General features: G+C 38.5%; 1 protein-coding gene across 6 annotated transcripts in view; it reads right to left on the bottom strand.

The window, feature by feature from the left end:
• The window catches only part of SNAP91 (synaptosome associated protein 91), a 158,514-nt gene that overhangs the window by 27,681 nt on the left and 106,091 nt on the right, over positions 1 to 24,742 (bottom strand). Inside the window, exons 14-21 of one of the 6 annotated variants that reach the window (XM_079938772.1) lie at positions 16,227 to 16,241; positions 15,911 to 16,078; positions 9,915 to 10,026; positions 9,005 to 9,243; positions 8,688 to 8,765; positions 8,456 to 8,527; positions 7,949 to 8,032; positions 6,593 to 6,676 (exon numbers count right to left, since the gene is read on the bottom strand). The exons of the other annotated variants lie outside the window; for them this stretch is intronic. Of the exons in view, the coding sequence (XP_079794898.1) occupies positions 6,593 to 6,676; positions 7,949 to 8,032; positions 8,456 to 8,527; positions 8,688 to 8,765; positions 9,005 to 9,243; positions 9,915 to 10,026; positions 15,911 to 16,078; positions 16,227 to 16,241 (852 nt within the window). The remainder of the gene's footprint in view (positions 1 to 6,592; positions 6,677 to 7,948; positions 8,033 to 8,455; positions 8,528 to 8,687; positions 8,766 to 9,004; positions 9,244 to 9,914; positions 10,027 to 15,910; positions 16,079 to 16,226; positions 16,242 to 24,742) is intronic. 6 annotated transcript variants of the gene reach the window in all.

The raw sequence follows: 24,742 nt of genomic DNA on the forward strand, positions 1-24,742 counted from the left end.
ACTGTTTCGGTTTTAGGGAAATTGGTGGCTGTGTTAATGCTGACTTTTTGGAGACATCCCACACAATCTGGAATACGGCTGCAGGAAATCTAGGCAATTGTTCTAGGGTGTGGTTCTCTCTGTTACAGGTGAACGTGGAAACAACTGTACTTGACTTTCCAGTTCTTAAAACTTGTTCAAGAAGAGACAATTTATTCTAGAATCACAGCACGTTAGTGTTGGAAAGGGCCTTAGGATCATCTGATTCAATCTTATTTTTCCACAGTTAGAAAAGATGCAAAGAGACGTGAACACACCTACCCACAATTCAGAAATAGAAAAATACGTGTATTTACCCAGGGCTCATCTGCTTAGGGCTGTTCAGTTTCATAAGGTAAGCAGATCATTCCCACAGGTGAATAAATAACACTACTCAATGGAAAAAAATTATTGCTTTCTCTAAGAAAGTGACAGTAAAGCCAAAACTGGCACGAGGCTCACCAAGTGCCAGGCACCGTTCTGAGCATTTTTTTTAGGGTGAACCATCTGAATCACATAAACTGCCAGTATTTGACCTTTCTGATCCTACAAAACAGCAATTTTATATTGTTCAACCTAAAACATATATTAGCTCATTTAAGCCTCACAACAACCCTAGGAAGTTTCACAGATGAGGAAACTGAGGCCAGAGAGGATAAATAATTTGCCCAAGGTCACAGGATGGCAAATGCAGAGCCAGGATTCCACAAAGGAATCTTCCAGAGCCTTGGTTCTTCACCACAATACTACTTGGCGTCTTTCCGACAGCCAGGAGTAACTCCAGAGTTGTCCCCTTCTGATACATTTATGAACTTGACAGAGATCTAGAAAGATGACTTTCTCCCATTATACTCAGTTCTTATGAAGCAGGGGCCCTTACAAACCTAGACTAATTAAAAAGCTAAGTGATATAGAATAACCAACTGATTATGTTGAAGAAGAAAAATCTGTTGCTATACTCTTAATGAAGAGCTAAGCAGGAAAATTATAGACATTAATTAAGGAGTTTGGGGAACTCCTCCTGTTAGTGAAGAGTGTCAGAGCCCTGGAATAGAGGTAAGTAATAAGAGAATCCTAACCACGACTCTTTCTTTCTCTATGGTTCTGAATTATATTAAGAAAGGTGCTTTGTGGAATTGAAAATAAAGTAATAATCACTAGGCTTCCGGATGTCCTGCAGACATGTTTGAACTGTTCTACAACTGAATCACCAGCTACAGACACACTGTCTTTTATCACAGATGATTAGTCTTATGAATGTATCTTTCCACAGGGGAACGGCCTACACACTTAATGAAGTTCTATTAATGCAGACATATCAAAACTGACAGTCACTGTCTACATATCACTTGGGCTGAAGGAGTGCAATGTTAAAACCATCGGGTAGGTAACCACACTCCCACACATACTCCCCCACACTCACACATGCTCTATTATGTTAAAGACACTGTCATTTCCATTATTCTCAGTGGTAAAGTCAGTTATTAAATTCCATTTACTAAGATCAATCTGAGATAGTCAATATTTCTAGGAATAATACCCTGAGAACCTTTTGTCTGACAATTTTCTGTTTTTGACCCCCAGAGAGGATGAAAGAATTGGTCCTCTATAGACCTTCCCATTTAGTGGAAATGGTTAGTTATTATTTCCACATGGCTGTATTTTAAATCAGTTCAAGGACTTCTGTGGCTCTGCAAAAAAAAAAAAAAAGCCAGCTGTGTCACGTGGTTAACAGAGAATGCAAAACTATGAAGGACCTGCAGGGCAGGCCCCTGTTCTTCCCTACCTTTGGAATCAAAGATAGGAAGAGGCACAGTTGCCCCAGAATGGTCTGTTATGGAAGAACATGGTTCTCCTGTTTAATGTCAACCTCAGAAGTCAACCTCATATCCTTCAACATACCTAACCTCCCTTAATAATCCATTTCCCACTGTCATCCAGGAATCTGTCTCTAGCTTTCAAACATCTGTATTTTCAGTTGGTACATCATGAGAGGAATTTGACAGCTTTACTCCTCACTGTGTGAAATAATATTTCCTTCTATTTGTTATAAACTTAACTCTCAAGGGTCCAGCCAGACTCCGTCTGAGATACGGGTAATATCTGCATCTCACCAGTAATCTCGATGACTTGGAGAGACTTATTCTGTTAGTCTGTTCTCCTTGGCCACAGCAGTTGCCTTTTCTAGAATTTTCTCCAGTGTCACCACACTGGGTGCACCAAACAGAACTCGAAATTTTTACTCAGGGAGTAGAAGGTGACTAAGATGATATTTTATCCATAGTTCAATTGTGGAATTGGTACTATTTGACAGTTCTAGAAGTAAATTAAATGAAGAAGAATAACAAGTTTTTCTGGGAGATAAACCCATTTTTAAGAGATTATCCACTTAGCCTTTATTTTCTAGTTTTAAATTACAAACCAAGTTTTGATAAAGCTTTCTCCCCAATTTTGAGATGATTCTTAATTTTTGGTTTAAAATCTCTAAAAATCATTTTTAAAATTTACACTATATCTACACTACATCTTTATTGCATTTCCCCTGTTATTTACATGCATATTTATGCCCTCAAAAAAATCTAAAATCTAACCTCAGTCAAGCATAAGGTGAGACCTCCTCCCAGTCAAGCAACGGACATTACATTCTGGACAGTCTAAACCTCCCATTACTGTGTCTGTGTATTATTTTTCTTTTTTACTCTTTCACAATCGTCTTATTACTGAAAGCCAATAATACAAGATTCTAGAGACTCACATAATACAACCTTCTCTCTCTCTCTCTTTTTTTAATTCAAATTCCTACTTTGAACCTGATTGCAGTTGTGGACTTCTTTTTTTTTTTGGTACGCGGGCCTCTCACTGCTGTGGTCTCTCCCGTTACGGAGCACAGGCTCCGGCCGCGCAGGCTCAGCGGCCATGGCTCACGGGCCCAGCCGCTCCGCGGCATGTGGGATCTTCCCGGACCGGGGCATGAACCCGCGTCCCCTGCATCGGCAGGCGGACTCTCAACCACTGCGCCACCAGGGAAGCCCAGTTGTGGACTTCTTTGTTATCCATGATTAGGCTCATTTATCTTTTAAAATAATGTTCCTCTTTATTTCAATAGCCTGTGGACTTATCTGATCTGTCTCCACAGACACACACACAGGTATAACCCAAGTGCTAAGCTTCACTGCAAATTACTGTAATACAGGGCCCCGAATATTTGTCCTATCACTGATATTCATCAAATAAAGATGTCTAGGCAATATGAAAACTCAGAATAGCCACTGTCAGCTAGATTACCTATATAAATATGACTATGATTTTATATTGTATATATTTGCAGGGTTTGTGTTTATTCATTTTTTGGCTAGGCAAGTTGCTTCTGGTTCATAAGATAGAATTATATAAATGGTCCATGATATTCTTCACTGAAAACATGGCTTCTTGCTATTTTGTTACTTGAGCAAGCGTGAAAAATGTTTTTCTATAAGCAAAACAGAAGTATGAAAAACCAGCCCGAATAATTAAGACCTGGAGAAGTTAGAAGTAATTTAAAATTTCCTATGTCAGGATATTAGGTGAAAATTTCTTACATCAGGATATTGGCCCATGCCAAGTAAATCAGACACAGAAATGTACAAGCTCAATTTCAAGAAATATTTGGAAAGCAAACTAGACATTAAAACCCATTTATACCTATTTATATTAAAAAGTTAATTAATTTAAATAGGAAAAAAAATAGAGGAAAACATGTACACAAAAATACCTTTCCCATCACTGAAATAATCACAAGAAGATACGGTGGAAAAGGGGGGAAGGGCACAGTCAACAACACCTATGTAGGGCTTCCCTGGTGGTGCAGTGGTTGAGAATCCGCCTGCCAATGCAGGGGACACGGGTTAGATCCCTGGTCCGGGAGGATCCCATGTGCTGTGGAGCAGCTGGGCCCGTGCGCCACAACTGGTGAGCCTGTGTTCTGGAGCCCAGGAGCCACAACTGCTGAGCCTGCGTGCTGCAACTGCTGAAGCCCGCGTGCCTGGAACCCGTGCTCCACAATGAGAGAGGCCACCACAATGAGAGGCCACCGCAATGAGAAGCCCGCACCCCGCAACGAAGAGTAGCCCCTGCTCCCCGCAAGTAGAGAAAGCCCGCGTGCAGCAACGAAGACCCAACACAGCCATAAATAAATAAAACAAATTAATTTAAAAACAACACCACCACCACCACCTATGTAAATGACACTGTCACTTTCAGCACTGATTTCTGCTCTTTTCTACCCCATTTTACTAAGATTTCTGGATGGACAACACAGTTGAGTAACCTAAGCTTGCTTCTAGTGAAGGGACCTGACTTGCATTTTCTGTGCACTTCCCCCGTGGGACCCATCCATGTACCAAGCTGAGCAGTGGAGGCTCAGCTACCTGCTCTTAGACTCAGCAGTAGGTGACAGAACCCTTCCTGCTCGTTGCAGGTGTATTTGAGATCCATCTCATCTCCCAGGATCAAATCTCTCAGCTCTGTCACTGACATCTGACTTGGCACTGGAAGGGAACAGTGGCTTTCACCACTGGCCTCTCTGCTCCTGTTTCTAGTGTACCTGGCTCTTTTGGAAACACAGTGTCTCAGGTTCTAGCCCTGGAAGCACAGAGAGCCCAAACAAACTGGGGACACTGGAGAAGACGACATGGCTTTGCAGTGCTGGATGTGGTCAGTGGTGGCTGACCACTCTGCCAGGCTTCTGTCTGGCAGGCTTCAAACCCCTTGCTGGGGTCTGTGGCAGGATGGCGGCTACCCAGAGAGAAAGAAAGACTTCTTAGAATTTTGCAAAAAGCCAGAACTTTTGATTTCATGTGCTACCTGAAGCTTAATTATAACTTCAGAGCAAAAGGTTTATAATTAGCAACCTCATGTAAAAATTAACAAGGTCATTTCCCCCAAATATGCTATTTCTGTGGCCTGTTAAAATCCTTTTGCTGAACCTTGAAAACATGGATTAAGTTTACTGGTTTAGTAAGAGCTTCAAAGTTACTGTGACCAATTTGAAGCTGTTATGAAGACTACCTAGGTCAGGAGAAAAGCCAGGCAAGGTAGTACTGTTTTCCCCAAGTAACCAGCTGTGGTCTGTGTTAAGTGCACTGCCTCTTATACTTGTAGCTTCCAAAGTCCACAGTGACATCACAGTGGAACCCTGGCTCTTCACCCTTCAGGAAAATATCGGTTGGCAGTTACTGGTTTGGAGTGGATTCAGAAAACAAGAGTGTCATGTTTAACCAGGGTAGTCTGGAGAGAATGGGAAAGATGCAAAAGAAATGCTATTGCCCCTGGGAAAGACTGTTAAACAACCTGTCTGAATGACTGATAGAAGGAAAGGGTAACAGCTGGGCCGTGATGACACCTCCAGACTCTGGACCTTGTGTCAAACTTCCTACAACTTGGAAAGCTGATGAGGGTCCTTTAACGAGGTCACTAGTCATCACTAATCCAAGAAAGAATGTTCCTTAGCCTACTGTTCCTGGTGTCAGGATTGTTCATTACACTAAAAAAATGAGAACTAGTCTCTCACCCTATCAAGGGCTACCTGGGTAGCAGGGAATTGAAGCTGAGAGACTCCAGACATTGGTGACTTCCTTGTGCTGATGTGAGCCGCACTCTCATCAGCCCCTTGCCAGCCTCGTGACAAAATGCATCCCTTGTGATGACAGGGGAGGGACATCAAAGCTGCATCTGAGTGTCTGTGGCCTCGGCGATGCCATTGCCGTACCTCCTGTTATGTACCCTTCTAAGTCAAGTCAGAGCAAGGTAAACCAGCAGCGTCTGCTGAGACGCTGTTGACTGAGAACTTGAACCTGAAACTTACTACTGTGGTCTGACAACTGGCAAATGCTTTGCTTGTAACAATAATAATGTCTAGGTCTAGCTATCATTAAGCACACTTTGATTTGGTCCCAAGGAAAACTATTAGTTGGCTTTTACTATCTTTGAGTCGCTGAAATGTTTCCTGTTATTCTATCTATCCCATCCTGGCAATGAGCAATAATCCTAGGCACCTTGTGCCAATCTACTTCACACTATGGCCCTGTTGAACTGGGATCGCTCCAGGGGTTTTCAGATAGGAGAATGATCAGTTATTTTACAGTAACATATAGGTAGCAGCGGCTTCAACCCAAGGGTGGAACTCTGTAACAGTTTCTCATGTTACAGAACCAACTGTCAAATATCACGGTACTTTTCCCCACAAATTCCTTAAAAAAAAAAGGTGGGCATGGGCAATACAAGATAAAAATTGCTACATAAGCACATTACCTCCTTAATAAACGAAAACAGAATGTGCTAACTGAAAGTAACGCATACTAAGAGCACCCAAGGAGCCACAGGGGTGGCTTGTGTACAGCTGTGATTTTAAGACCAATTTCATCAAATCCTGGGAAATAATCAACCTTCTGTTACACAATGTCTTGCTTTTCAATTTCATGTCTCAAAAGGGAAAGAAAACATGCACCTTGAAATTTATATAATATCTGTTACTTATAAAAATACACCCAAACTTAACTTTAACAAAACACCATTTTATGTAAATGTAATTAATTACCAGCTAGTAGGTCTGCCGATGCTGACGAGCTAGAAGCAGCCTGAGATGCAGGTTGGGGTTCAGAAGCACTACTTCCAAATGCATCTACCCATTATCCATTATGCAGCAAAAAAGTAAAAGAGTGTAAACAGTAAGTACAGCAAGTAAGGGAAGTGATTGCCCGAGAAATGCACAGACATGACACTCTGTGAGTTAAGCTTGTCTCCTGCGGATGTGTTAAATCACTTAGTGGACTGAATTATGCTCTGACCAGTTTATCCTCTCAAAAGATGAGTTCTAAGCTATTTAAGAATTAACATCTCTGTAAGAGTAGGAGAATTCTTTTTCTTTTTTTTAAAGAATAAAACTTTGGGACTAAATTCTGTAAATTCTAATTCCTATCCAAACAGGATCAAAGTTTTTAAAATTTTTGCCCAAAGGTAAAATGAAAGAATCTTCCCACTTAGAACTCTATTAAATAAAATTTAACAAACTTAATTCAAACAGCAGCAGCCCTACTTGTACCTATATATTAAATTTCAGGGTTTATTTGCACAAGTTTTGAGCCCCTGAATGTCACAGACTGTGACATCTTTGTATTCCATGATGTGTCAATGTACTATAGGTACTCAGTGTGGGTTTAATTTGCTAAGGATGGTATTTTACCCCATAGCATACACATTTATAGACGTTCATGAAGAAATCACTTCAAACCTGGACTTTTCCCTATAAATTTACTGCTAATAGAAGACTTCGAATGTATCATCCAAATGAGTAGTTCAAGAGTTAATTCAGTACATCTGCCTGTCTTCTGATAACACACAGGAAAAGGAAAATGCATTTAAATCAGTGAAATCTCTTCCAGTTCTCTGGGAGGATTTAGAAACATTAAACGCAACATAAATAAACCCTATAGAATAATGTATGACATCTAGAGCTTATGCTTTCAGTTCCGACTGGCTTATGTCTTTTATATTCTGAATTATCTATGTTTATACTGCTTTTAAGAGCTTAGAAATGTTGATTTAGCCAACAGATCAGGATCACTAAGGAAGAGCAGTAGAAGGAAACTCCAATCAGCTGATTCTACATTAGGACGAACAAAAAATTAAAAACACAAAGACTTCAAATGAAAAGACTTCAAATGAAAAATGATCTGGTTTTGTTAGGACATGCACTAAAAAATATGATGAACTGACGAGCATGTAGATGATGATGACAAATGGAAAAGATCTGAACGTAAGTTTACATTTAAAAGATGGAAATAACTTCACATAGTTGAAAGAAAAAAGACCAAGTATCATGAAACAGAAGATCTAAAAACTCTTCTGAGGGAAAAAAAGATTCTGTGAGTGTTGAAGGAGGAGAGATACGCACCCCCAAAAAGGTCTATCACACCTGAAGAATCCACCTTTGCTGGCGAGGCAGTGGTTGCAGGAGATGGTGCTACAAATGTATCCACTGTAGCAAAGCACAGAACAGGACAAAGTGCATGTCACCCAAAGGAAAATGAAATCATGAGACTCGACAAACGGCTTCTTGAGATTTCATGTTGAATAGCCCGAAGACTGTAGACAATCTTAACAGTTAAGGAAAAGCCAACAGATTTAAAAATACATACTTTCCAGAAGAAAATAAAACTTTTGACTCCTGAGGTCAGAGGTTTTAGTGTGAAAAAGAGGTTTTCTCTTTTCAATCGGCAGTAGATTTGAAATATTTACCCTCATCAGTTGGGGATGGACACAAAATGAGACTTTTTTTATTGTAAAGTGAGTTTTGAGTGTAAAAGAACTCAAGACGAACCCGCGTGTTTTCGCATCTGCCTCTCCACGTATGAGGCCCACAAGACATCTCGGAAGGCTTCACCTTGGCAAAAGCACTCACCGGATAGGAGGTCAGCAGTGAGAGAACTCTCAGGCACGGGAGAGGCCCCTTGTGGTGGAGAGGAGAAAGCGTCTTCCAAAAGTGAAACAAACCAAAACCAAGCAGAGGTAAGTAGAGAGCTGAAATCAAAGTCACAAGTCTAACAAGTGCATTATCACAGGTGAGGACAAAGGGCTTAGTCATGAAAACATCTAGGCAAATTAGTGTAAAGAAAGGCGGGAGTTGGCTTTACCTGTCCCAAACAGGTCTATGCTAGGAGCAGCATCTGGCTTAGGCGCGGGGGCGACATCGGGAGCAGACTCAAATAAATCTAAGACCAAGAACACACATGCCTTTACTCAACTGGACAAACCCGCCTGAAACAGCATCACTTTCCAGTTGTGCCTGAGCACTCTGGAGGGTTCTGAAACGAGCTGCAAATGGTTGCTGGAGAACCATTTAATGACACAGTCACCATGCAGACAGAGGTGCGGAGGCAGTACATCACAAGGACCAGAATTCAATCCACCAGGTGGAAAGAGTTCAACGACAATGACAAAAAAAAATTACCACCAAAGATATCTAGAGCAGGAGGAGCGGTGGTGGTGGCGGCAGAGGTGGTGGCAGTGGTGGCAGCGGCAGCTGTGGTGGCAGCGGTAGTGGCAGCGGCGGCAGCTGCGACGGCGGGAGCAGGAGAAGGAGCGGTGGCGGGAACCGGAGGGGCTGTGCTAGCTGTAGGGGTAACTACAGGAACACTGGTCTCAGGTGGCTTCATTGCAAAGAGGTCCAGCTCGGGTGCAGCCTCTGCACTACCTTCAGATGGGGCAAAGGGGTCTTGGGGAAAGGAAAGTGGAGACACATACGGCATCAGTAAGGAAACAGACAACAGAGAGGCGTCAAAACTATAGGTACGAGACACCTGGCATAGATATTCACATGCGAGCTAGGCATTAGGCGGCCTGCTTTGAGCTACTACCCTATTAGCAGGGGTCAGTCATTAGGATGTTTTTCTAAAGAGAAAAGAAAATGTAGTAGGCACCACGAAGTTCAGAAACGGAAACACTTCAGAGTATTGTCAGATTAGCCTACAGTCTAGGATCAGAGATGGTTATTCAAATCCTTACTTTAATCTGGTCAAGTTGGTAGCTTGGAAAATTCATGAAAACATGCCAACGTATTGGAACTCAGTGTTACAAAAGAGTACAATACAGCATTACAGGGAAACAAACAAAAAAACAAAAAAACATTAAGAGAGCATACTTGCACTGACAAAAATTGTCAATCTTGAGAAATTGTCAATTTTGATAAGGATGCCCTTCGTTTTCTTAATGTTTTCAAGTGCCCGCATTCTTTATTCCGTTACGATGAGTGATACTTTATACTCAGAAGAAAGCAAAATTAGAAACACATAGGGCCAAGTCTAGCTACGGGAGCTTCACATCAGGACAGAACGACAACAGACGGGCTCAGGACTGGAAACCCACCGTTTCCTGAACACGCATCAAGCGCCGCGGCTACAGGGGTCGGGGGTGCTGGCGCAGCGGCCCCTTCGGATGCTGCAGGGGCCTCCCCGGGAGAAGCTGCAAAGGCATCTTGGGTGCAGGTTTTAAAACAACAGAAATGAAAGGGATAAAAAGAGAAGAAAAATGTAGTAAAAGAACCAAGTTAAATTGCAAAGAAGGCTCCCTTATACAACATGAATTGCTTGAAACGCCTTTTTATGGCCCATGCACTGTTGGCGGTCACAAGACAATGACTCTTGGCACCCCTTCATGTTGGTTACATGCAAGTGGTACAGCCTTGATCCTGCTGAGGCCTGTGAGGATCCAAAAGGTAACAAGATTCTCATTGTATAAGGGCTCTGAGAAGCATGTTTTATGTATCATTAGGAAGGAATGGATGTGAAAAATAAAACACAAAAATAACTATTATGCAATTTAAGACATCGATCTTTCATGTCCAGGTAATATTTATATACTGTTACTATGATGTCTCTGACTAGTGGTTTCTAGCAAACACGGATATCTTCTTTAAGCCCAATAAAATTAAATATATGATGATGATGCAAACAATTTTAGTTTACATGTTCTTTTACAGTCTACTACAGACAAAATTACACTGTTAACATGAAAGGTATACTAAATGTTCATAAAAGTTAAATCTTCACTATCCCTGAAAAACATTTTCAGACACAACCAAGGATTTGTTTTAAAGAACTAAAGAAAAAAAATTAGGAGATGACACCATAATGCCTTGATTTTGACTTAAATTTATAGTTGTTTTCAAATACTGAATTGCTCCAGTTATGTGGTCAATGATCCATTTTCAACAGATTAAAGATGTAGTTTCATGTTTTAAGACTACAAGTGTATAACTATCTATAGTAGATTATAATAATATACAGTAGATCCATTAACATGCACGCAGCCTCCATTTATAAATGTCCGATTTATCAGTGGCTGATGTGTACAAATGATTCCCAATGTGTTTCTGTCAACACACCATGTTAATTATGGTAAAAAAAAAAATCCTGGAGCTTTCAAAGAAACCCTTTACAGAAGGAATGAAGCCATCATAAATATGCCTTGCCTAGAAGAAATTTCTAGAAGATAGGGACCAACAAGAACCTGCCACTGACCTGCTAGATTTCCCATCCTAAAATACCACCTTCTGCAGTATCTACCAGTGTTCCCTAGAACACTGTTCCTCTAGCCATTAAAAAGAATTTGTCAAACATGCTTGGGAAATGCTACACAGTATACCCACTTTCTCAGAGATTTATGTGGTGTATTGGGCTGTAGGAAGTCCTGCAGTCGAGACACTTGTTTCTCAGGTTCACCCAGCGTGTTCCAAACTGATCTGAGTATGAGACACATGACGGTAACGTCCTGAAGCCCGGCCTTAACAAACATTAAACATTAGAGACTCACTGGAGTTAAAAGGTCCTTTACAAAAACACAAATACCCCTAGAAGGGACAAGGGGACAAGCATATGTTACAGCTTGATTTGACTGCTTCCCACAGCTACACTGAGGGAATATATATATGATCTGAGTAGAGGGCAGTCAGGGGAGAGGCTGAATAATAATAATGGAGTAGGAAAAACACACCAGGGGATAGGACAGACACACCTCCTCAGATGCCATGCTAAGAATACTATCACAGAGGACTTAGAGCAACTTGAAAGCCCTAACAGCTGGGGCAGAAGACCACAAGAAAACTGTAAGAGGAGGATGGGAGGGCTGAAAATATTTTGTCAGGTCTGTTTTCTTTCTTTTCATTCTTAGAAAATTTGGAACTGATGGTAATCCCATTGGAAGTAATAGAAACAGTAATAGCAGTCACTATTTATGTGCCAGTCGCTGTGTAAATATTTTATTTGCGTTATTAAATTTAATTCCTCCAACTTTCTTGTGATATAGGTTTTATCATCTCCACTTTGTAGATAAGAGAACAGAAACTTGTAAAGTCTGAGGATGTGACCAAGGTCCGTCAAGTGGCGGGGTCTACTGTTATGAACTGTGCCACATTCTACTACACTGTCCCCTCCTTGCAGGATGGAATAAGCACCAGTTATATCAGTGCTAGAGTTCAAACAAATATTCACAGGCTGGCCTCCTTAATTACGATTTCTGTGTACGTAGGTGAAACCCATATTTGTAGCTATATCTTTAGGAGAAGTGGTGGCCCTCCATTCCCGGTCAGCAAGACATCTCCTTTTAATGCTTCTCTGAAACTAAACATTGTAAACTTAACTCATCAACTGTCAACACTTCTCCTAAACAAAGGAGCCCCAGCTGCTCCAGCCCCGAGCTGGTAAGTGTTCCCAGCCCATTTGATGGAGATGTGAATGAGTGAGACTGGATAACCCCAGCCCCACAGCCACTGTCTGACTGTAGCCACGAAAGGGACTCTGAGAGACAACCATCCAGCTGAGCCCACTAGACTCCCCGGGACTGTCAGAGACAATAAGATAATTTTGATTTTGTTTAAAAAGACAGCAAAATTTCTTAGCTACCCAGCTTTCTTTCATCATCGATGGCAGCATTATCCTTCCAGCACTGAAAGCTAAAGCAATCTCCAATCTAGTTCTCATTCCCTTGTTACCCATTTGCAGTTCAGGTCTACATTCTGTCCATTACCAACCAGTGCTACTTCCAGGAAATGCATGTTCCTGCTTTTCTACTGTTATGGAAAACATAACTCAGCAAACCAGTCTCTGACACTGCTGCAGACTAGCCTTCTCTTCCTTCTGGCAATCTAGGAAGAATTTTCTCCCTCATTTTTTATCATGTGACTGACTACCTTTGTAAAAATTTCTTACTGCTGTTGTCTTCTCCAGCCTGAACTCCTCTCCCTGTCTTCTCCAGGCACACACACCATCTTTAAATCACATACTCGGCACAAAGGTTTCAATCATTCTCAGCGTCTTGAGCCCAAGAGTCACCATTCCAGTTCATTTTCTTCCCCAAAGGTCCCAGATTATAAGACTCTTACATGAAATCTAGTTGTAAGTGCTTATATTTAAGTATTGGTGTTAAGGAAGATTGATGAACTTGGTTAACCAACTTGTTCAAATGAAGTCAGGTTTGGGAGGCAAGTTCTTTGGTTTTCCAGCCACTTGGTTCTGTGCTCACAGCCTACCATCATGGAGGCCTGCGCACAAATTAACAGTTGACTGAAAGGGTACCCCGGTGAACATGTAGAGGAATTAGCATCAATTTAGCATTGCACTCCTTAGAAAAAAACTGTATTGTTACAAACGAATGTGCTGTTGTTAGTAGAGTTTTGCATCAGTGAAAAACAGAATGCCTTTAAGGATTCTGTGTTTTATCTTTATCAATATCTGTAAGTTTTACTAAATTTTTAAAGCATAACACTGCCTTGCAGTCCTGTTCTGCCTGACCCCAGAAGGCAGAAGGCAGATTTCATTTCTTAAAAGTTCCCTTCAAAAAAATAAGCATTTAGTAAATATAATGTTTCTAAAAATTTTTTTTTAATGACTTACATGAAACGACTAAAACATTATGTGGGTATCAATCTGAGTATTTTAAAATAACAGACACTCCGTATTTTTCAAATTTGTAATGAAAATACAAGACTAAAATACATAGAAAAATTTAACATTTCAGTATTTCATATTCCTGAAATTAAACAATTAGCCATTATTCAGAAATTAAAATTCATTAAGCTTATTTCTAAAGAAATCTACTTAATACTGCTATATATGCTACATAAAACCTCAAAGGGGCATATTTTAAAGTCATATAAATAACTGGTGCTCTTATTATTCAAAAGTTCTACCACTTGCCCATTTTAGAGATACAAAATTTTTAAAAAATGGCCACACAACACGACCAAAGAGATTTTAGTTTAAGTTTTAATTTAAAATCTTACCTCTAAATGATTCCTTATAAATCCATAAAGAACACGAAAGAAATCAGGGGGTATCACTGAAAACTACAAGACAGACAGTGACACATATAGATTTCTGAACATAAAAGATAGAGATTTTATAGCTATCAGAGGCCGGGAGACAGTTTACAGAACTATAAAGATTAGTAAAAATAATTGTGATGAGATTTGCAGATGTACTCATCTTTACTTATCCTCCATCCAGATGACTAGAAAGGGTATTGGTGAAATTAAAGGACAGCCTCCATTCTTTGGCATTAAATTATATGATTTTCTACAGTACTGACCTTTTAAATTTGTATTTCAGGGTAGAAAGACTGACATCACGAAAATATTCTCAAACATACAGATTCTTCTGCTTGATGACTGTCATCAAAGCAGTAATAAATGATTAACACAAACAGCATAACGGCACAAAGAATATTTCCAAGAAATATCTTAGGCAGGACCATGAGAGAAGCAAGATGGAGTTGACTGATTTCTTATAGGCAATTAAGCTCCTTAAAATGGACTGAAAAACAAAAATCTAAATAGCTAAAGGAATAAAAATGCTTATGTACAAAATTGTTATCCAACCCGTCCATATTTTCCTTGAATTTTTCTCTGAACATAAGCCTATGAGAAACCATCCATACTCAAGACCAATAATGGAGGTAGGAAGGATGGGGTGAAGAAGTTGGTTTTTATAAATTTAAGCTAATATTTTAATTTCTGGTCTCAAAAGTTACAGAGGCATAACTGAAAGACTAACTTTCTCTAGTGGATGACTCCTCATAATAAATTATTCAAGAGTATGCAAATCCCTTCTCCTACTTTAAAAAACAAACAAAAAAAACCCCCAGATTTCTCCTATAATAGATTTGGAAGAGCAACAGAATGGCAGTGCAGCAAGGCAGGAGCAAATTCCTCGCATGAAACAGGCAACGATGCTGTGTCCCGCTGAGTATTCCTTGTCTTAGACAACGTTGGCAAGCCTCAGAGACTGGGGCACTGCATGCTGCACAGTGGTATGTGACAGTGTGTAAGTGTATGTTCCCAGGGGAATACGTTAACTCCACCAGAGCCTGCCAAATCTCTGCTGCCCCCACCCCTTATCATTTGCTTCCTCCAATTTCTTTACCATACTCTCAAAACGCCCTGGGAAAGATGTTATACTGTAACGAAGAAACACAAAACTATGATGACTATAACACTGTTCAATGTGCACGTGTGAAATGAGCACTTCTCCAGGTTTGGACATTAGCACCACTCAAAATGGGAAGATGTAAATAAACTGGTTTCAGATGGTTCATCAGGTCCAGACATACTATACTGACAGAGTGTAGGATATTTGACTGAAGCTTACAGCTGTAAATCAACTCTGTGTCAGAATTTACATTTGCATGGAAAAAATATTTTCAGACAATCGTTTCAAAGTCTGATATAAACCTGTTTTCAATCAGCGTTGCAAGTGCCGACTCCAGTGATCTCTCAAAGTTCTGAAGCCAAAGATGATCCAAGTTTTTGCTTGGACAGAACAAGCTTAAAAAGTTGCAAAAATGGACATATCCCTAACCTCTCTTCAGAGACCTCTAGATCTGAACTCCACTTAGGTGATTTTTTTTTTCCTAAATCTTAAAGAACAACTTAGGCCAGGATTTCTCCTCTCATGTTCCCCAAACATTTTTTTCTCTCAGCTAGTTCAAATCTAAAAAAATGCCAAAAACCAATTCTAAATATGATAGAAAGATCTGGTACCACTATTATAGATACTGCAGGGCTGGAGCATATACGGGACAAGAGTTCTAATAGCAGCTTAAATCCTAACTTCGCAAAAAGGAGAAAATTGAAGAGGTCCAAAGCATTTGCAACCTTTGCTCTATAATCACTAAAATTAAATGAATATGAAGTTGACAAACTGAGCAAAGATAAATATATATGAATAAACATTTTAAAAGTAGTTAAACACTCTGCCATGCATGTTCTATCTATCTGCCATGTTCTATCATGTAAAAGATTTAAATGCTTTAACGCTAGCAATCCTGGAAGGAAAATAAAAGAAAAGTGATGCGACTGACTAACCTCCAAAGAGATCCACTTCAGCAGTGACAGCAGTGACAGTTGTAGTAGTTGAGGCAGAGGCTGAAGTAGTTGCAATTTCAGCAGCTGTAGCAGGAGGAGTAGGTTCTGGTGCGAACGGATCTGAAATCTGTGCTTCGGAGGGAACAGAGGAAAGTGCAGCCAGAGAATCTATGTCGCACCAGAGACAGAGAACAAATGGAAGAGAAGAAAAGGAAAGGACAAAAGATATACCAGGCTCCAAATGATCAAAGTGAGGACAGTTATTAAGATATGGAAGTCTCTCGAAACAGAAGTTTACAAATAAAGTTTTACTCACCCTCTCCCAAAAGGTCTATCGATGTCCATGGGTCAGCATATGAAGAAATAAGAGACAAAGCTGAAACTTTCAACCACACCAATGTCCAAGCAGGGTGAGGCACTAACTGAAGAAATTTTAGCTTTATGTACCTTTCTGGACCATTTGAAATTTAAAAAATAAATGTATTACCTATTATTACCATAGAACTTTTGAGCTGGAATGGACCTTAGAGATCCTCTAGATCAACTTTCCAACTTCATAGATGGGAAAACTGAGAGCAAGGGAGGTCAAGAGACTTACCTTAAGCTAGGTCTAAACAACTTTGACAAACTCAATCGATTTATCAGATTTACCATTTCATCTGCTTTGGTTGATTTCATTATACTGTAGTTGTCAATTCTGAAGAAACCATAGTTAATTGAATTTTATTGATCCTCTTTATTTGATGTGTCATACCGGAGCATGAATAGAGGCTTTACAATGGCTATAGTTTGACTGTGGAACATACTAAGCTGAATGCAAGTTTAGGGGTTAGAAAAAAGAAACTCTAACTTAAACTATTTTCTTCTTTGTAAGTTTCACATTACCAGGTGTTTTTCAGTTCAATATATAATCTCTAATTTATAAACATTATGTGACAACATATGAAAATTATTTTTAAGAAGAATGTGAGAGATTATACAGCATCCAAACTTTTCAGCCCTTCTGAGGTCAGCATTCCAATGGGAGGTTCAGACTTAGTGACCAACAGTGGGATTACAGTTGGCATTCTAAATAAAAAGCCTAGGAGGGATTATTTTTAACTGTACTATGATGTTAGGTTAAACATTTATAGTGTCCAATGGCATTCTTCTACTCTCAGTCATGTGATACATCTCAGGGATCACATTCAAATTCATGAATGTTACTGGAAATTTATTTTAATCATGAAGAAACTTTATCAAAACTCATTAGGGAGCTATTTTTTTCAGAGCCTTAAAAGCCATATGGGAACTCAGTAAACCAAAAGTTCTAGAAGACATTTAAAAGATTGAGAAACATAAATTTGACATTAAAAATAATTACTTTAGATATAAAGACACACAGACTGAAAGTGAGGGGATGGAAAAAGGTATTCTATGTAAAGGGAAATGAAAAGACAGGGTAGCAATACTTAAGTGAGACAAAATAGACTTTAAAATAAAGACTGTTACAAGAGACAAAGAAAGACATTACACAATGATAAAGGAATCAATTAATGAAGAAGATATAACAATTTTAAATATATATGCACCCAACATAGGATCACCTAAATACATAAAGCAAACATTAACAGACATAAAGGGAGAAACTGACGGTAACACAGTAAGAGTAGGAGACTTTAACACCCCACTTACATCAATGGACAGATCCACACAGAAAATCAATAAGGAGACATTGGCCTTAAACTACATATTGGATTAGATGGACTTATATATATATATATTTTTTAATATATGAATTTATGTATATAAACATTCCATCCAAAAGCAGCAGAATACACATTCTTTTCAAGAGCACATGGAACAGTCTATAGGATAGATCATATGCTGGGCAACAAAAGAAGCCTCAGTAAGTTTAAGAAGACTGAAATCATATCAGGCATCTTTCCCAACCAAAATGCCTTGACTAGAAATCAACTACAAGAAAAATCTTCAAAAAACACAAACCCATGAAGGCTGAACAATACGTTACTAAACAAATGGATCACTGAAGAAATCAAAGAGGAAATAAAAAAATACCTGGAGACAAATGAAAATGAAAATACAGTGATCCAAAATCCATGGAAAGTAGCAAAAACAAGGCTAAGAGGGAAGTTTATAGCAATACAAGTCTATCTCAGAAAACTAGAAAAATCTCAAATACAACCTAACCTTACACATAACAGAACTATAAAAAGAAGAACAAACAAACAAGAAAGTTAGAAGAAGGAAAGAAATCACAAAGATCAGAGCAGAAATAAATGAAATAGAGACTAAAAAAAAGCAATAGAAAAGATCAATGAAACTGAGAGCTGGTTCTCTGAAAAAATAAACAAAATTGATAAACCTTTAGCCAGACTCATCAAGGAAAAAAAGAGAGAGGATCCAAATCAATAAAATCAGAAATGAAAAAGGAGAACCTACAACCAACACCACGAAATACAAAGGATCATAAGAGAGTCCTACAAGCCATTATATGCCCCAAAAATGGACAACCTAGAAGAAATGGACAATCTCCCAATACTGAATCAGGAAGAAACAGAAAATACAAACAGTTCAGTAATGAAATTGAATCAGTAATAAGAAAAAACTCCCAACAAACAGAAGTACAGGACCAAATGGCTTCACAGGTGAATTCTACCAAATATTTATTGAAGAGCTAACACCTATCCTTCTGAAACTACTCCCAAAAACTGCAGAGGAAGGAACACTTCCAAACTCATTCCACAAGGCCAGCATCACCCTGATCCAAAACCAGATAAAGATATCACAAAAAAAGAAAATTGCAGGCCAATATCACTGATGAACATAGATGCAAGAATCCTCAACAAACTATTAGTAAACCAAATCCAACAATACAGTAAAAGGAGCATACATCATGATCAAGTGGGATTTATCCCAGGGATGTAAGGATGGTTCAATACCTACAAATCAATGTGATACAAAAAACTGAAGAATAAAACTCATATGATCATCTCAATAGACGGGGAAAAATCTTCTGACAAAATTCAACATCCATTTATGATAAAAACTCTCAACAAAGGAGGTACAGAAGGAACATACTTCAACATAATAAAGGCCACATGTGACAAACCCACAGCTAACATCATACTCAACAGTGAAAAGCGGAAAGCTTTTCCTCTAAGATCAGGAATAAGGGAAAGATTCCCACTCTTGCCACTTTTCTTCAACATAGCATTAGAACTCCTAGCCATAGCAATCATACAATCAGAAAAGGAAATGAAAGGAATCCAAAGTGGAAAGGAAGTAGTAAAACTGTCACTCTTTGCAGAAGACATGATACCATACATAGAAAATCCTAAAGATGCCACCAAAGAAACGACTAGACCTCACAATGAATTCAGTAAAGTTGCAGGATACAAAATTAATATACAGAAACCTGTTGAGTTTCTATACATTAAGAGTGAACTATCAGAAAGTGAATCCACACTTATATGGCAATTAATCTACAACAAAGAAGGCAACAATATACAATGGGGAAAAGACAGCCTCTTCAATAAATGATGTTAGGAAAACTGGACAGCTACAGATAAAAGAATCAAACTGGACTATTTTCTCACACCATGTATAATAATAAGTTAAAAATGGAGGGCTTCCCTGGTGGCGCAGGGCTTCCCTGGTGGTGCAGTGGTTGAGAGTCTGCCTGCCGATGCAGGGGACATGGGTTCGTGCCCCGGTCCGGGAAGATCCCACATGCCACGGAGCGGCTGGGCCCGTGAGCCATGGCCGCTGAGCCTGTGCGTCTGGAGCCTGTGCTCCGCAGTGGGAGAGGCCACAACAGTGAGAGGCTCGCGTACCGCAAAAAAAAAAAAAAAAAAAAAAAAAATGGATTAAAGACTTAAATGTAAGACCTGAAACCATAAAACTTCTCGAAGAAAACATAGGCAGTACACTCTTTGATACTGGTCTTAGTAATATTCTTCTGAATATGTCTCCTCAGGCAAGGGAATCAAAAGCAAAAACAAACAAATGGGACTACATCAAACTAGAAAGCTTTTGCACAGTGAAGGAAATGATCAACAGAATGAAAAGGCCACCTACTGAATGGGAGAAGATATTTGAAAATGATATATCCAACAAGGGGTTAATATGTAAAATACACAAATAACTCATACAACTCAACATCAAAAAAGCAAACAACCTGATTAAAAAATGGGCAAAGGACCTGAGTAGACATTTTCCAAAGAAGACATACAAGATAGCTATCAGACGCATGAAAGGATGTGCAACATCACTAATCATCAGGGAAATTAAAATCAAAACTGCAGTGAGATATCACCTCACACCTGCTAGACTGGCTATTATCAAAAAGACAATGAATAACAAGTGTTGGTGAGAATATGATGAAAAGGAACCCTCATGCACTGTTGGTGGGAATGTAAACTGGTGCAGCCACTAGGGAAAACAGTATACAGATTCCTCAAAAAATTAAAAATTGAACTACCATGTGATCTAGCAATTCCATTCATGGGTATTTATCCAAAGAAAATCAGAACACTAATTAGAAAAGATACATGCACCCCTATGTTCACTGTAGCATTATTTATAATAGCTAAGATATGGAAACAACCTAAGTGCCCATCACTAGATGAATAAAGAAGATGTGGTGTGTGTCTACATATAGATAATGGAATATTACTTAGCCACATTTGCCATTTGCAACAATGTGAATGGACCTAGAGACGATTATGCTAAGTGAAATAAGTCAGAGGAAGACAAATACTGTATGATTTCACTTATATGTGGAATCTACAAAACAAACCAAATGAACAAACACAACAAAACAGAAGCAGAATCACAGATTTGGGGAACAAACAGGTGGTTGCCAGAGGGGAGGGGTTGGGGGGTAGGAGAGAAATAGCTGAGGGACATTAAGGGATATAAACTTCCAGTTGCAAAATAAATGAGTCATGGGGATGAAATGTATTGTGGGGAATACAGTCATTAATAGGTACTATCTTTGTATGGTGATGGATCGTAACTAGACTTACGGTGGTGATGATTTTGAAATGTATAGAAATACTGAATCACTGTGTTATGTAATGGGAACTAACAGTGTTGTAGGTCAATTATAGTTCAAAACAACAAACAAACAAATGCATAGAAACAGAGGTCAGATTTGTGGCTATCAGAGGCAGGGGAAGAATGAAGGAGTTTGATGAAGGCAGTGAAAACATACCAACTTCCGGTCATAAGATAAAAAAGTACTAGGGGTATAATATACAACATCACAAACATAATCAACACCATGCTATATATGCTATATATGAAAGTCGTTAAGAGAGTAAATCCTAAGAGTTCTCATCACAAGGAAAAAAAATTTCTCTTTTTTAAATCTTGTATCTCTATGAAATGATGGATGTTCACTTAAACTTATTGTGGTCATCATTTCATGATGTATGCAAGTCAAATCATTATGCTGGACACCTTAAACTTACAGTGCTGTACATCAATTATGTCTCAACAAAACTGGAAGAAAAAAATTATCATATTAATTTAACTATGCAATTTGTGAACCCAATAAATATTAGGTAAAGCACTCTACAGATCCACTAAGATAATCAAGGCTCTTCCTAAAACTAAATCTTACATATTTCATAGCAACATTAGAAAATTATAGCACATAGAGCTCTTGACATTAGAAATAGTTTTTAAATTTTAGAATGTACGCCTAGTGAATAGCTGACGTAGGGCTAGGGTATTTTCTGCTGTTAGGTGTCCAGGTCCCAAATCCTGAGAAGTAGAAGGTCCTTCCAATCATTCCTCAAGCCAACCGGACCTGGCCCAATACAACTGTTACTCTACAGTCCTAAGTCCTAAGAGATATGGGAACATATGTATATGTATAACTGATTCACTTTGTTATGAAGCAGAAACTAACACACCATCGTAAAGCAATTATACTCCAATAAAGATGTTAAAAAAATAAAATAAAAAATATAAATAAAAATATTCATTAGAAACCAAAGTGGGTCATCAGAAGCCAGAGAGATTGGATTCTCTTTTCTCCTGGCGTTGGTGGGGCTCTCCTTAGCCCTGCCCTTATCAATGGCTACTTCAAGCTGCAGTGTGACTTAGCAGAAGAGCTAAGAGCCATGTGATTTAACAGCTTCCAGACCTCTCATTGTCTACTTCCAGACCTCTCATTGTCTATCACAGGGGACAGGTAATTTATTTCATACATTTGGTAAGTGAGAAAGGAGAAGACTGTTTATGTGTACTAGAAGGAGAGAGAGTTAAAAAGATTTTAAAAAGAGGTATGAAAGATTAAAATATTAGTTCCTTGCTCTTAACTAGTGTTTTGTTCAGATGGAGGGTGATGAGAATGATATGATGGAAGATGGAAAGTAAAATTTCCTAGGAAAATGTACAATGATTAAGCATATTGGTGGATAACTGATGTTGAAAATTTTTTCCACTCTTGGAAACCACAGGTGTTAGTCTCCAAAATCTTAATTTTCTAGATGAAATATAATTTATGTTATATATTCCTTGTTTTATGCAAAATTTTCTCTACTATAAAAGCAAGTCCCTATTACAAGATGATGAGGATGGTTATTAAATATCCTCAAAACTGCTACTTTTTATAGAGGATTAAACTATACAAAAAAACCCCACTTCAGCATAAGAGTTCAATCCATTTGCAAGTAGTACATAATCAGAGTTGTTTGTATTATAGAAATTGCTAGAAAATATTCCCTGTAACCAAGGAAACAGAGCTACAACTAAATGAACAAGGAAATCTATATTGTGCTGTGAGATGGAGCTGAACTTTTCATGTTTTTATGAAGATTAAATGTGTTGATTTATTTAAGTGCTCGCCCATACCAAGAACATATCAAATGCTCAATAATAAAAGTTAATAATAGCAATAGCTTAGATGGTAACTAGCCTTATTGTGGTGATCATTTCACAATGTGTATAAATGTTGAATCACCATGTTGTACACTTGAAACTAATATAATGTTGCATGTCAATTATACTTCAATAAAAAATAGCAATAACTAACATTTAAGTTAAATAATAATTTTTCATTATAGGACTGTGAATTTCAAAGCTTCTATAAATCTTTCAGAGAGAGCATGTATATGTGTGTGTGTGTGTGAGTGTGTGTGTGTGTGTGTGTGTGTGTGTGTGTGTACACATGAATGTGTTTGAAGACAGCCTGCAGATGTGCCCCCCAGATCTAATTAACAAGCAAATGGTAATATGGGTCACAAAAACTGCTTGTACTGTAGCTAATATTTCTCATGGAAACTATTAAAGTCATGTGATCACATAATATTGATGAGTGTTCCAGCATGTGTAAATTAACTTCTATTAAGTCTATTAACTCTAATTAAACCCTAGCAGTAATTCTGTATTTCTCAAAAAGTAGAAATTTCACTTCAAGCATTTACAATAAAAAATTACGCATTTTCCACTTCTAAGATGCATAGAAGTACAACACACACACACTCATTTGTTTGTGCAGAGAGGTGAATTTATTATGAAGGAAAAAAACACTCTCCCTTTTATGGGGAGAAAGGTAGGAATTTTAAAAGCACTCTGTATTCTTCCAGGTTCATTACTGGCTGGCAGAATGCCACATGGAATATGCACTATTTAAATTAAATTTACTAAAATATGAATTTGCTAAAATTTGGTTTACACCAATGACAAGAAATACTATCCTTTACAATACGTCCCCTAAAATGGCAATATTCATCCATACCCAGAACCCCCAAGAGAAATCTGTAAACAACTGATGTGGCCATAGTCATTTGAAAATGAAATCCTCTATCACTATGGTCGGATAAGAACGTCCAAATAGGTCTAAAGAGTTTCAGAGTTTGCATTTTACCATCTAGTTACACAAAATTCAAATAAACTACAATAATAGTGAAGTGATCTTATCAAACAAGAATGAGAAAGTGGTTTTAAGTATTTAATTTTTTGCTTAGTCAAATGAGCGAAAACATACTGGTAACAATTTAGCACCTCTTCAAATACGACTGGGTACCTATAGGATAAATGTAAACTGAAGGTAACATTTATCAATTTCATATTTCACAAGTTTACTTGAATTTCTTTCTTTAAATAAGATACATATTTTATTTTTTAATTTTTTGGCCGTGTGCGCGGGCTTGTGGGATCTTATTTTCCCCGATCAGGGACTGAACCTGGGCCCTGGCAGTGAAAGCGCTGAGTCCTAACCTCTGGACCACCAGGGAATTCCCTACTTGAATTTCTTAAGGCTTATAATTTTTACTGTTTTGCTTAGGAATGAGAGAATTTACTTATTAGTATTTTTCTCCCCAGCTGACTTTTCTACTGCTATGAAAGGAGCTGTAGATATTTTGTTGAGACAAAAGACTAATGCTAACCATCAGGTCCTAAGCCAACATTTTCATACACTATAATGCGTTTTGTACTAATTATAAAAAAGTGCTCCCGTTGGGCCAGCAGGTTGGAACAGGAAAAGCACTTCTTCCTCAAGGACGAAAAAAGCCCACAGCTTGGCTAGCAGAAAGCAGGCTGAATTTCAGGCCTCTCGCCCTGCCTTTGGGCAAGGCACAAACTGCGGGTCCACACTGCACAGCCCTGGTTAAAACCACACTAATCTGCTTTCTTCTATATCCACTGACACCAATGTTTCAATCATCAATGTTTCAATCATCAAGTTATTTAGTCCTAACAAGTAAAGACTGAAATGTGTTATAATAAAGTTGGTTATTATAACTTATTCCTTATAATGTGTCTTAGAAAAAAGTACTTGAAGATGAATATAAATAAAAATGTTACAATGCAATT

Source organism: Stenella coeruleoalba (genome assembly GCF_951394435.1).
Source record: "Stenella coeruleoalba genome assembly, chromosome: 12".
In the NCBI taxonomy this organism is placed as follows: domain Eukaryota; kingdom Metazoa; phylum Chordata; class Mammalia; order Artiodactyla; family Delphinidae; genus Stenella; species Stenella coeruleoalba.